We start from the raw sequence: 12,005 nt of genomic DNA, 5'->3' as shown, positions 1-12,005 counted from the left end.
AAGATGTTCCAAGGCGTTACAACCTTCGACAGAGTAAACCTGTTGACCGCTACCAAGCTCCTATGGAAAGTAGGTTGAACGCACAGTTTCTCTTAAAACCTTATTTCTTGCACATAAGTGAGATAGAATTTTTGAATGCAAAGACGTGTTTGCGCACACAGTTCTATTTCAGTTCTGTACCTTCATTCTGCACATGAACTTCCCTGTTTTTATCAGACACGTGTGTCCTGTGCACATTGTATTTCTTTGCTGTTTGGCGTACTTAGTGCTATGTATCCTTGCTATAACAGTAATTAATCACACGTAATGGTCTTGCTCTTGTGATTTTCAGTTCACCTTTAAACAGGGCGTAGTTTTCCACTTGTACCATGCACTGATGAAAAGCAAAAACAGTTAAAAATTCTTCTGGAATTAGGGATGAGTGAAACACGTGGCATTTTCTTTTTCTTTTGATATCCTCCTCTCTTAAATGTATCTGTATCATTATTCTAAATTCTTTCCTTTCAATAAGACAAAGTGATCGAGAGAGGACTAACTCGGGCCAGCCGTGTTCTGTCAGACAGAAAGAGTCACTTGAAAATGCTGGGTCACAAAAATATAGAAGACGTGCCAGGTTGGTGTATGGCTAGTGATAGCTCTTACTTATCCGTAGAGCTGTCAGTCTCCTTACTGCATAATGCTTCAAAGGGTTTTCAGTTTAGTGGTAATTACAGAGTACGTTTATGATTGCTACTTTGGTAGTCTGAGGATAGAGAGGAAAGAACTATTTGGAGGGAAGGAGGTGGATACTTTTAAGTTGGTTTCTTCTTTAAATCCAATATTTATGGGTCGCTGATAAGATGATTATGGAGGTAGTGTCTGAGTTTCTGTAACTGAAATTCTTTGGTTCTGGAACTGAAGCCAGAATCCCCCCTTAAAAATCTTAGTCAGACTATTTAATCTTGAAGGATACAAAGGATTTTCTTAAAACCGAAAATAATTTTATTCGATTTAGAGGGAGAGGCTTTATGGAAGTTTTGTTAGATTTAAAAAAAAAAAAAAAGTTATCACTCAAATACTGACTCTAGTTTCTGTTTGGAATCAACTAATGTTTCTATATGCAGTTAACCTTAAACAATAAAAGATCTAAATGAAATCATAAATTGCCTTAGTAATGATAAAGGCTTTTTGGATTCTGTAAGCAGTTAGTGCGTAGAGAATGCTGTTGATTGCCAATATTTTGTTGAGCATTCTTGAAAGCAGACAGTTGTCACGAGGAAAATCATGTCATGGCCTTTGAAATCAGATTCCTAAGGAGTACAGTGGACTGGAAAATAGATCTCAGAGGCAATTTTGAGATAGAATTCCCTTAATTTTTGGTGTTACTTAGTATCTGCTCTATTTTCTTTTTAACTTTCTGGTTTATATGCTTGCTTGCAGACGGAGACGTGCAGATGACATCAGTGATTCTACACCCTCTTGCTCATCTCCCTTGCTTAGCACGTGTGATATGGAGGAGGGTGGTGAGAGCAGTGAGGACGGCGAGAGCACATCTCCAAGAAGGTTGCTGTCGGTAGAGAATAGGGGAGGGATGAATCTCCTTCAAATGAATATTTAGCCATGTTTAAGTTTATCTAAATGTAACTGTGTAAGTTTATGTCAATTAATTAGGTCTTCTAATATATTAATTAATGTCTTCTACATTTGCTTGGCATTATTATGAAAAACAAAAATCTTCGAGCTGCATCTTAAAGAAAAAGAAGCCCTATAACTTCTCCTTAATTCAAATCAGGACTTTTCGAGTGAAACGTCAGAAACGGGACCTAAAGAGAGTTCAGAGGGATCAAAAGAAAGCTGGAGGAAGTCAGGGAGATGCAATGCAAATAGATAGTGCGGTAAGTGGTAAACTAATCATCGTGTCAGCGAGTGTTTCCAGTGATTATGAAAGATCTCAGTGTGCCATCTACAACTACCTTTGTTGATGGTTTTCTCTAAAGCAACTTCAAAAATTGCCCAGAATGTTTGCGTTGTGCTGAGATAATTTCTGATGAAACCTTGATCTAGGTTGCTGCTTTCTTTAACATACAAACTCTGTGGTGTTGAATTTCTCTTTAGATTGGATTTGAGAACGTGGGTGGTCTTTCGGAACACATCGCAGCTTTGAAAGAGATGGTGATTTTTCCCGTCCTGTATCCAGAAGTTTTTCAGCAGTTCAATATTCAGCCCCCAAGGTAACTCATGACAGTGATAAATCGTAAGTCAGCTGTTTTCAGGAGAAAGTTCAATTAAGGTATCAATATGCTTCCGTGCTTCAACATTTTTGGCAGCGGTGAACATTTGTTTTAGTAGTAGCAAAAAGTGGTTTCTTAAAAATGGATAAAATCCAGAATATTTGTAGGTTAAAAATATAAGCAATGTCTGAAAATTGTAAGTTTTACCATCTGGTGTTTTTAAAAAGTTGGGTTAGTTGGGTTGGAGTGGTTTTGTTCTCAGTTTTATGTACAAGTCAGCTTGATTAGTCTGTAAGCAAGAAGGGATTATCTAGTGTGGAAGTCAATTGTAATATGTTGCCTGGAAGCCCAGTTGTTTTTCCTGCCTACTTTTGCTTTCTTTTTTTTTTTTTTTTCCTCTGAGTGCTAAGGCATCGCTTTTCCTTCCGGCTTTAGGCTTCCTCACTTGCCATCAGCAATAGATGGTCTGAGAGACCAAACCCAGTAACTTAATGCTTTTGAAAGGAGCATTAAATGCTTTACTATCAGATTCTGCATATTGTGAAAGCAAGAATATGCAGTTTATTGCTGCAGAATGAACTGGTGATTCACCATTCAGCCCATTCTCAGATTCTGTGCTGAAGTTTGCCCGTTTGGCTCCGGTTTGCTGTAATCACCCTGTTTGTCAGCAGTTTTGGAAGTGTCCTTCTGGGACAGTATGCTCTCTTTTGAAGTTTTTATACGTTTGAGTTACCTCCTTATTCATTTCTTTGGGTGAAAAAAATGAATTTTCTTGTGAAACATTGTAAAAACGCGGAACTTCTATCTGTTCTGCCTCTACCCACACTTCAGCTATTACTGCTGTCTTGTACATGACGTGTTTTGGTTAGGAAAGACGAGTTTGTTCTAGAGACGATGGTTGTAGGAGGTACTCATCATGATGTTTTTTTTCCTATCTGGATCTTTTTTATTGCAGAGGTTGTCTATTTTATGGCCCCCCAGGAACAGGGGAAACACTAGTTGCTCGTGCACTTGCCAGTGAATATAGTCGAAGTGACAGGAAAATATCATTTTTTCTGAGAAATGCTTCGGACTGCATGAGAAAATACGTGGGGGAATCAGAACGCCAACTTCGTGTGTTATTTGAACAGGTAAGGTTGAAATGCACAGTGTATTCTGTCAGAGTTGTAACCATTATTTTCTGTGGTCAACGTTTTTAAGTAGCACTTGCTCTTTTTTTGTATTTTGTTTTTTTTTTTTTTCTTTTTTCCCCTGAAATGGAAATGCCAGTGTTTCTGCTGTGAATGTCAGCTGTAAGAACTACTGGAACAATTTGCTTCCTGTCACCCGGATACAGTGGGTTGACACAGACTGCTGTCTTCTGTTAGTCATGCCAGATACTCCAGTAGCTCTATCAGTAGAGGTCCCAGAGGCTAAAGTGAAAAATCTAGTTTAGATGACATTCCAACCATGATGTTTTTGTGCATTTTTCCTTTAAATAATGCTGTTTTACTCAGTGTTTTCCTGCTAGGCCTGTCAGATGCGACCTTCAATTATTTTCTTTGATGAGATAGATGGTCTCGCTCCTGTGCGCTCCAGTAAACAAGACCACATTCATAGGTATTACAGTTTTGCACCTACATAAAATCTGCTTGATCTTTGGGGAAAAAAAAAAAAAAAAAAAAAGGACGATGACCTGTTTAATTTACTGTGAACATGTTAATTTATCCTGAAAACTTGTAACTCAATGCCAAAACAGGTGATTCTAAACGATAGTAGAAACCAATTTATTAAGCCTGATATCAGCATGTGGTCTGTGTTAACTTACCTATTTTTTATGTCTTAAAATGAGTCTTGTCCTTAAAAAGCTTGTCCTTTATGACTACTCATGGAAGAAAGTCATGTGGAATGTAACAAAATTTACTGAACCAGTAAGTAAAACTTATATTTTTCTATTTGTTCCATTGTTTCAACTCTTCTGACCCTTCTGGACGGCGTAGATAACAGAAGGGAGATCGTGGTAATTGGAGCTGCCAACAGACTGGATTCTATAGATCCTGCTTTACGAAGACCAGGACGCTTTGACAGAGAGTTCCTCTTCAACTTGCCAGATAAAGAGGTGAGAACTTAAATTCAATGTTAGTGCTACCATGGCAAAGTCCAACTTTATAGGAAAAAAAATTGACAACTTGAACGAAAGAGTGATATGTGGAGACACTGCGTTGTTCCATGGAGGGCAAATCTGGTACTGAATATATATGGTCAGGATGATACCACCAAGTAGTTAGTTCTATAATCAAACCTTTCATTCCCCAAGTTGTACCTGTTTGCTTAATTATTTAGTCCACTTGGGTGTTTTCATCATGAAGTTGTGTTTTTGGTCTCAATCCTTCGCTTATGAATGAATAGGGGACGTGTTTGCATTTGATTGTGCCCCGGATCAGTGGTAGTAGCTTGAGTCATAATTCTTTTCTTCTTTATAGTAATTGTAGCAATTGGAAGCATTGTGCCAGAAGTGCTTTCTGTGAATTTACTGACTGGAAAGCAAGTGTGATGAAGTAATGAGACTGTCCCAATGAAAGCTTGCTAAGTTTTAGAGAAGTTTTTTGGACAGCAAAGAAATGTTTCTGGATAAATTTTTCATTACAGTATTTTCCTCTGGGTCCTTAGGTCTCGTAGTTTGGAAACTTGTTATTGAAGCTATAAATGCCTTTTCTTTCACTGTAGGTTCCTAGAAAAAGTTCAGTATAACAAATAAGAAATATTCAATTTCCTGGTTGACAATGCAGAGTGTATATTAAATAACTGTAAAATACTTGAAAGTTGAGCAAGTAAGAAAAGTGTATTAGTAGATGAGGGGTTTTGAGGGAGGACTGTTTTGTTTTTTGTTGTTTGTTTGTTTGCCTTTTGGTTTGTTTGTTTCTTGTTGGTATTTTTAAGGAAAACTTGGGACAAGCTAAAATGCAATGATTTTGCTTCCAGGCTAGAAAAGAAATTGTCAAGATTCATACTCGTGACTGGACCCCTCAGCCACCGGACATGTTGCTTGATGAACTAGCTGAGAAATGCATTGGTAAGACTGAAACAGAAACGGATTCTTGCTTGTGACCAAGTTGTAAAGAACCTTAGCTTGTACCAGGCAGTACCCATGCTCTTGTGCCTTGCTGCACAACTAGTCAACGAGGCAGCTGGCACGCCTTCATAGCAATCTGTGTGAGATCCTTTCATCTATTTACTCTTTGTTGTCGTTCCTCTTGTTGTCTGAGAACATTAAATGGTTCTGGGGCATCTTCCTCAAGAGTATAGTTTTTGATGAGGAGTCTGCTTCAGCTGCATAAGTGCAGGATATCAGGCAGTGAGCAACATGAAACATCCTTGCAGAGCGGTAGCATTTGAATTCCCTGTTAAGCTGTTTGGTTTTGGCATTACAAATTCTTTAAATGTTGCATGTTGTAAACCTGGGCCTTGACTGATGTAACGTTTGATTTTTGTTTGTTAGGATACTGTGGTGCAGATATCAAATCTTTATGTACTGAAGCTGCGCTGTGCTCTCTACGCCGATGCTATCCTCAGATTTATGCAAGTAGGGAGAAGTTGCTACTAGACGTTAATTCTATTAAAATAAAAGCAAAGGACTTTTTCATGGCTATGAAGAAGGTTGTTCCAGCTTCAAACCGGATCAAGGCTTCACCCGTACAAGCACTCTCACCCATTTTCAAGCCACTTTTTCAAAGATCAGTAGAGAATATTTTACAAGTTGTGCAGAAGATCTTCCCGCATGCACAGCTTGCACTAAAGGAGGACCGACAGCAAGGTATAACCACAGCATCCACTTCTTTATAATTCTGCTAAAGCAAAAACTTGTGGTTTGTGCAATCAACTTATAGCTTTCAGACATAATGGTGGTAGAATTTTATTATTTGCATGTGCATGTCTTTTTTTTTGGGCAAGTCTGGAATACAACACATAGGTTTTATTGTGGATTCGAAACTGAAATGCCAAATGGAAGCTCTGAATGACTCAATACACAGTAAAGGACGATGCGTTCTCTACTGAAGCATCCTGCTTCTGAGGGCAGCTAAGATAATTAGCATTTGTAGAGGTTGACTTGAGGTTTGAAGTACAAGGCACCTATTTTTCTTTAAAAAATCAAAACTCAGATCTTTGGAGGGGAAGCATTTCTAGGTCAATGTTTCTAATTCCTTTCTGAAGAATGTCAGGACCAGGATACAAGTATAACTGGTCTAAGCTAAATATTGTTTTAGCTATCATCATTTTTAACCAGTCTCCTAATTTAAATGTTTGTGGATCGTACTATACACGTGAGATCAATTAGCATTGATACTTACTAGATGAATGGAATTCTGTGGCCATCACATCCTTTATCCCCGTGCTTTCATTGTGGGAACCTCCTCCAGAAAGAAATGGTCTTGTTTGTTTTGGTTTTTTTTTTGTTTTTTTTTTATCTATTTAGCAACTGCAGAAATTGTTCGTAATCTCCTTTATTCTAAGGGGGAGAAAAAAATCACCAAGAGTAGCATACCTTATACGTACACATCAGTGGGACTTAGTAGAGCTTTGTAGGGCCTTGTGCCATCTCCTTAGATCTGTGGTGGGCTGAACTCTAGGAAATAGCTTTCAGTGTGTGCTCTCAAATGAAGAAAGGGTTTTGGCACTGATTTAGAAGCTGTATTAATGGAAGAGAAAGAGACAAAGGCTATTCAGGAAAGTTAACAAACCTCTTTTGCCTTTCAGAGCATTTCAATCCTATTTTACAAGATGATATGTTTGACAGTGATGACGATGCGTGCTTGGTTTCTGGAGATGAATTAAAAGATGGAATGCCTAATGGACCAGAGAAAAAATGCCTCTGTTTCAGCAGGTAAAGAAAGATAGATCCCTGTTATGTTTAAATTCTCAGGTCTGCTGAGTCTTTGTAAACAGTTCCAGCTGTTAAAAGTGCGAGGGGTGGTAGACGAAGGGGCAACATCAAGTTTGTGTGTTGAAGGGGTGCTTGGTATTCACAAGAAGAAAGGGTGGAGGGACTAAAGTTGTAATGAAGTTGCTCTGAATGACCAAATTGAAAAGGCCAGGCTTCTCTTCGTAAGCCAAAGTGATCCGTAGACTACCAGAACACGTTGACTTAATCCATGGCATTCTTTGAAAGACTCACGACCACATAAATGTGCAGTCTGTCGTTTTAGCTAAAAATACCCCAACTTCATGGGTTTGTGTTGCCACCTTTTGCCCTTCTGTTTTCCAGGATTGTTAAACCAGTAGTGAATTATGTAGCAGAAAGAAAACTGAGAAATGGCTTGTTAAAACACCTTGAGATAAAATGGAATGGTGTCTTTATTTGTTAAGCCACCAAGTTGTGTTAATCTTGTGATATTTTAGTATGGAAGTCATGCAAGCCCACAGTTGGAAAGTTAGATCATGTTGTCACAGCTGGATCAGTTATTTTTCTCCGTTTCTATTGCTGTGCTGTCCAGAAGATTTTCTGTGCTTTAGAGCAAGGCTAAGTCTCTAGCATCTTTGATTTAAGCCAGCAAAGGTACAGCCTGATTGTAGTGGGGAAACAAATGCTCCTCACCAATTTATTTTTAAATAAAAATAAATTTAAAATAAAGTAAATAATAAATATATAATAAATAATAAATTTATAATAAAGTAAAGCAAGATTGCAGGGATATTAATTTGCAGTCTTGGTTTAGTAAAGAATAGGAAACACAAGGGAAGAAGATGAAACAATTGGAATGAGTGAATAACTTAACTGGAAATCTTACATGTATTTAATGTACCGCTGCCATTTGGATTATTTGGGGAGGGAAAAGAAAGTCTATAGGAAAATTACTTGGAACATCTGTGTGTCTATTCAGCACCTCATTTATAAGCTTGTTTTCTTAACTCTTGTTCTAGGAGTGCTTTCTGCGAACCAACATCATGCCAGCCCCGTCTGCTAACAGTAGGAAAAGAAGGGTACGGCCAGGTTTCTTACGTGGCACCCGTGGTGTTGCACGTTTTGGAGAAGTTCCCTGGACCTTTCTGTTCTGCTTATAAACATTGCATCGCCAGAAGAAATCTGCGGACAGGTACCTTTTTTTCTTTTTCTTCTCATCGGATTCACTGACTGTATGTAAAGGATCAATCGAGTTGCAAGTAAGGTGAGCAAAATTAATTGGTAATGGAGGTGGCCTTGTTTTAATGTGCTGGGATGTTTGCTTCTGTCTGAAAATTCCCTTTTCTTTTAGACAGCACCACGAACAATCTGGATGTTGTACATGTCGACATTTTCCATACCCAGTTTTACAGTGAGGCTGTTGCTAGCAGCTCAGGAAGCTGGGCGGTGTTGCTAATAAACATCTCTTTGTGGAAAGAAAAGCTGCTCATGTCACTGGGATCCAGAAAGTAGTTCTCATTGCCTCCTAGGACTGTGTGCTCCCAGTAGATGGCTCTGTATCAGACTGCATGTCGGCTACTTTTTGTAGCCTTCTTCTAAATTATATTAGTAAGGCAACCAAGGTTTGGGGCTTCTGTTTATTTTGTTTTCACACGGACATACACAACTTGTGCTGTTGCAGTATGTGCACTAAAAGCATTAACATTCAGAAAACACTTCATTTGCACGGTGATGTGGTTTTAACTAGAAAAACTGAACAGATTTGGTGTTTTTACTTTTAGGCAGGAAATCCATTGTCTTGTTTGGCATCACTACCTTAAAATATTTTTACCTTTAGTGGAAACGTTTGAGAGCCATACAAGTAAGGACAGACATGTTACACGACTGAATACTGATGTGTCCCTTAAGAGGGACATTTCCTTTCTTTGTTATGCGATGATTGTGGCTGTGGCCATATAGCTACGGTGTCTAGCCACTGCCTGAATATATCCTTCCCATCTTCTGACTAGAGTTCTCCGAATACTGATAATCTGAAAGGGTGCACAGAGAAATTCCTTATGTGAAAGGATGCTTGCCACTCTGTTCACGTAGTTTCATTTCATGGGGCAGTCAGATGGCTATGTAGCTATGTATTAAGAGGTTCTTGTACGTGTTTTAGTTTTCTTACGCAAGCTTTCCTTTTCACTAGCTGATCCGAAATGCTCAGAAGACAGCACCAAGCACAATTTATGTCCCAGATATCCATTTATGGTGGGACAACGCTGGACCTGCCTTGAAACTTACTTTTCTAACTCTACTACGTAACATTCCAGCATTTTCGCCAGTTTTGCTGCTTGCTCCGTCTGATGTACGTCACTCAGATCTCCCAGAAGAGGTATTTGTCAATACTTTCCTTACTATTTCTTCAGTGTCTTGTAATTTATGAATGCTTTCAGCATCAAAATGCTGTGCTTTCTTAAATGCATGCTGTTATTACTCAGGCACCCTAACAAATCACTTAAAATTTGCTTAGAGAAAAAGAATACTGTGAAAGCATCTGCTTAAGTTTTTTTCTGAGTCAAGCAAGTGACTTTCACCCCCTTCTCACACATGCAAATAATAAATTAATACAATAATTCTGGTGGCTACAAAGTGGTTCAGTCAAGAATATGCAGTGCTTGAAATGACAAGAGGATGTTTTTACTGAAGAGATGTCTTCTGACAGTCTGCCATTCCATGCTATGTTGGGTAAACTGCTAATAATGCAATTTAGTAGAGAATTGAAACACTTTGATTAAAAAATAAATAAATAAATCAGTTTCTTTCTTCATAGAGGCCAAAGCTTTCCAAGCTGGAAAGCTGAGTTCCAATTTCTGCTAAAGTAACTTTGGAATCGAATTCTAGTTGTAATCCTAAATAAGCTGTAGTAAAAGTACGTGCAGAACTTCATTGACTTCTGAGAGTTTACATTAAGGGAAGGTGCCCAAAACAGGACCACGCTGTTCTCATTCTGATGATTTGGTCTCAGTCATTGGGGGAAGAGAACGGGTCTTACCTAGACGTGTTTATTATCAACTGCTTTGAAAGTGCTTGAGTTCCCACAGAAGTTTTTGTACAGGCTGTAAATTCCTTCTAAAATAAGTAGTGAAATTCCTCACCTACCTTTTATTACTAGAACTTGAAAATGGAGGAAGACGTAGAGGTACTAGCTACTTCAGACACCTTTTGGTAGAGAAATAAAAACTCAGCAAAAAGCCCTCACTTGTCTGCTGAAGCCTGTCTCTTCCCTCGATAGCCATAAAGGTTCTAAGTAAAGGCTGCAGCAAGGCAAGTAAATCCAAAGGAAGCGATGTTGGATGTGGTGAAAGCCATTACTTTACCAGTGTAGCGTACAATCCCTTCAGCGAGCTTTAATTCTACAGGTGATTCTTAAAGGTGATATTTGAATTTGCCGTGCCAGCCTGTGAAAATGTAGCCTTTTAAGGATGATAACTTCTTTCAGTTTGTGTTCTTCAGGTTATTCTTAATTTGAAAAGGTACTCGTCTTTTTGGAATAGAAGATGAGTTTTTTGTGGCCTTAAATCTGAAATGTCTTTCCTCCTTCTGCTTTAGATCCAAAAATTATTTAATACGGAATTTGGAGAAGTGTGCAATATTGAGTTGCCTGGTAGGGCAGAGAGAGCAGCCTTTTTTTGAGGACCTAATTCTAAATGAAGTGGCTAAGCCTCCTGTAAAGAAAAGAGGTGAGGAGGATATGAGAAGTACATCTAAAACTTTCCTATCGAAGTTACTAGCTCTTTGGGCTTTGCTTTGGTGGTCATTTTCTGTCAGTAATTTGTCGTATGCTTGTATTTGAGTACTGTAAATTGGCTAATTTTTCCTGATGAATTGAAGTTGATTGGACATTGGAAGTCGTGCCTGTAGCACCACCAGCTGAGCCTCAGAAGCCACAAGATTGATCCCCACAAAAATAGGGATGCTGGAGGAGGAAGAGGAGGATACCTTGCGTGACCTTAGAATTTTCTTGAGGGACGTTACTCACAGACTTGCCACTGACAGACGTTTCAGGGAATTTGCAAAGCCCATTGACCCACAGAAGGTAAAGTAGTGCTGATCTGTGTGTGTCTGTAACTTCTCATTGTTCGTATTTCTCAGCGTTTTGGGGAAGGTTCAACTTTGTTTTTAGGGCTGCACTGTAAGGATTTTGCAAGAAGCAGAGGCAGTGCTTTTACTTCTGCTGACTCTCAAATGTGTCTTATGGGATTATTCACTGAAAGCCCTGGTTTCGTTCTAAAAAGCCAGTCCAAATGCCAACACAGTTTGCTCATGAAAAGGCTTTGATTAGGGTTAGGGTTAGGGTTAGGGTTAGGGTTAGGGTTAGGGTTAGGGGTTAGGGTTAGGGTTAGGGTTAGGGTTAGGGTTAGGGTTAGGGGTAGGGTTAGATGGTTAGGGTTAGGGTTAGGGTTAGGGTTACGGTTAGGATATTAGGGTTAGGGTTAGGGTTAGGGTTAGGGTTAGGGTTAGGGTTAGGGTTAGGGGTTAGGGTTAGGGTTAGAGGGTTAGGGTTAGGGTTAGAGTTAGGGGTTAGGGTTAGGGTTAGGGTTAGGGTTAGGGTTAGGGTTAGGGTTAGGGTTAGGGTTAGGGTTAGGGTTAGGGTTAGGGTTAGGGTTAAGGTTAGGGTTAGGGTTAGGGTTAGGGTTAGGGTTAGGGTTAGGGTTAGGGTTAGGGTAAGGGTTAGGGTAAGGGTAAGGGTTAGGTTAAGGTGTAGGGTATGGGTAAGGGTTAGGGTTAGGGTTAGGGGTTAGGGTTAGGGTTAGGGTTAGGGTTAGGGTTAGGGTTAGATGGTTAGGGTTAGGGTTAGGGTTAGGGTTACGGTTAGGATATTAGGGTTAGGGTTAGGGTTAGGGTTAGGGTTAGGGTTAGGGTTAGACTTAGGG

General features: G+C 39.2%; 1 protein-coding gene and 1 long non-coding RNA gene across 2 annotated transcripts; both read left to right on the top strand.

Annotated features, from left to right (window-relative positions):
• Positions 1-511: 511 nt before the first annotated feature.
• LOC311425632 (ATPase family AAA domain-containing protein 2-like) lies at positions 512-7,526 on the top strand (the record flags this gene model as incomplete). Its single annotated transcript, XM_084501572.1, has 11 exons — positions 512-613; positions 1,420-1,542; positions 1,772-1,874; positions 2,095-2,210; positions 3,166-3,340; positions 3,721-3,809; positions 4,149-4,308; positions 5,172-5,262; positions 5,689-6,003; positions 6,945-6,996; positions 7,523-7,526. The coding sequence occupies exons 2-11, from the start codon at positions 1,490-1,492 to the stop codon at positions 7,524-7,526; spliced, it is 1,158 nt and encodes a 385-aa protein (XP_084357698.1). The 5' UTR covers positions 512-613; positions 1,420-1,489.
• A 1,770-nt stretch (positions 7,527-9,296) lies between these two features.
• On the top strand, positions 9,297-11,146 carry LOC311425564. Its single transcript, XR_014686377.1, has 3 exons — positions 9,297-9,463; positions 10,681-10,811; positions 10,963-11,146. It is a non-coding gene; the product is annotated as an uncharacterized lncRNA (long non-coding RNA).
• The last annotated feature ends 859 nt before the right edge of the window (positions 11,147-12,005 follow it).

The sequence above is a fragment of the Aythya ferina genome (genome assembly GCF_964211825.1).
Source record: "Aythya ferina genome assembly, chromosome: 32".
In the NCBI taxonomy this organism is placed as follows: domain Eukaryota; kingdom Metazoa; phylum Chordata; class Aves; order Anseriformes; family Anatidae; genus Aythya; species Aythya ferina.
The sequence above is the reverse complement of the archived record's forward strand: the minus strand, read 5'-3'. Positions and strand labels throughout refer to the sequence as shown.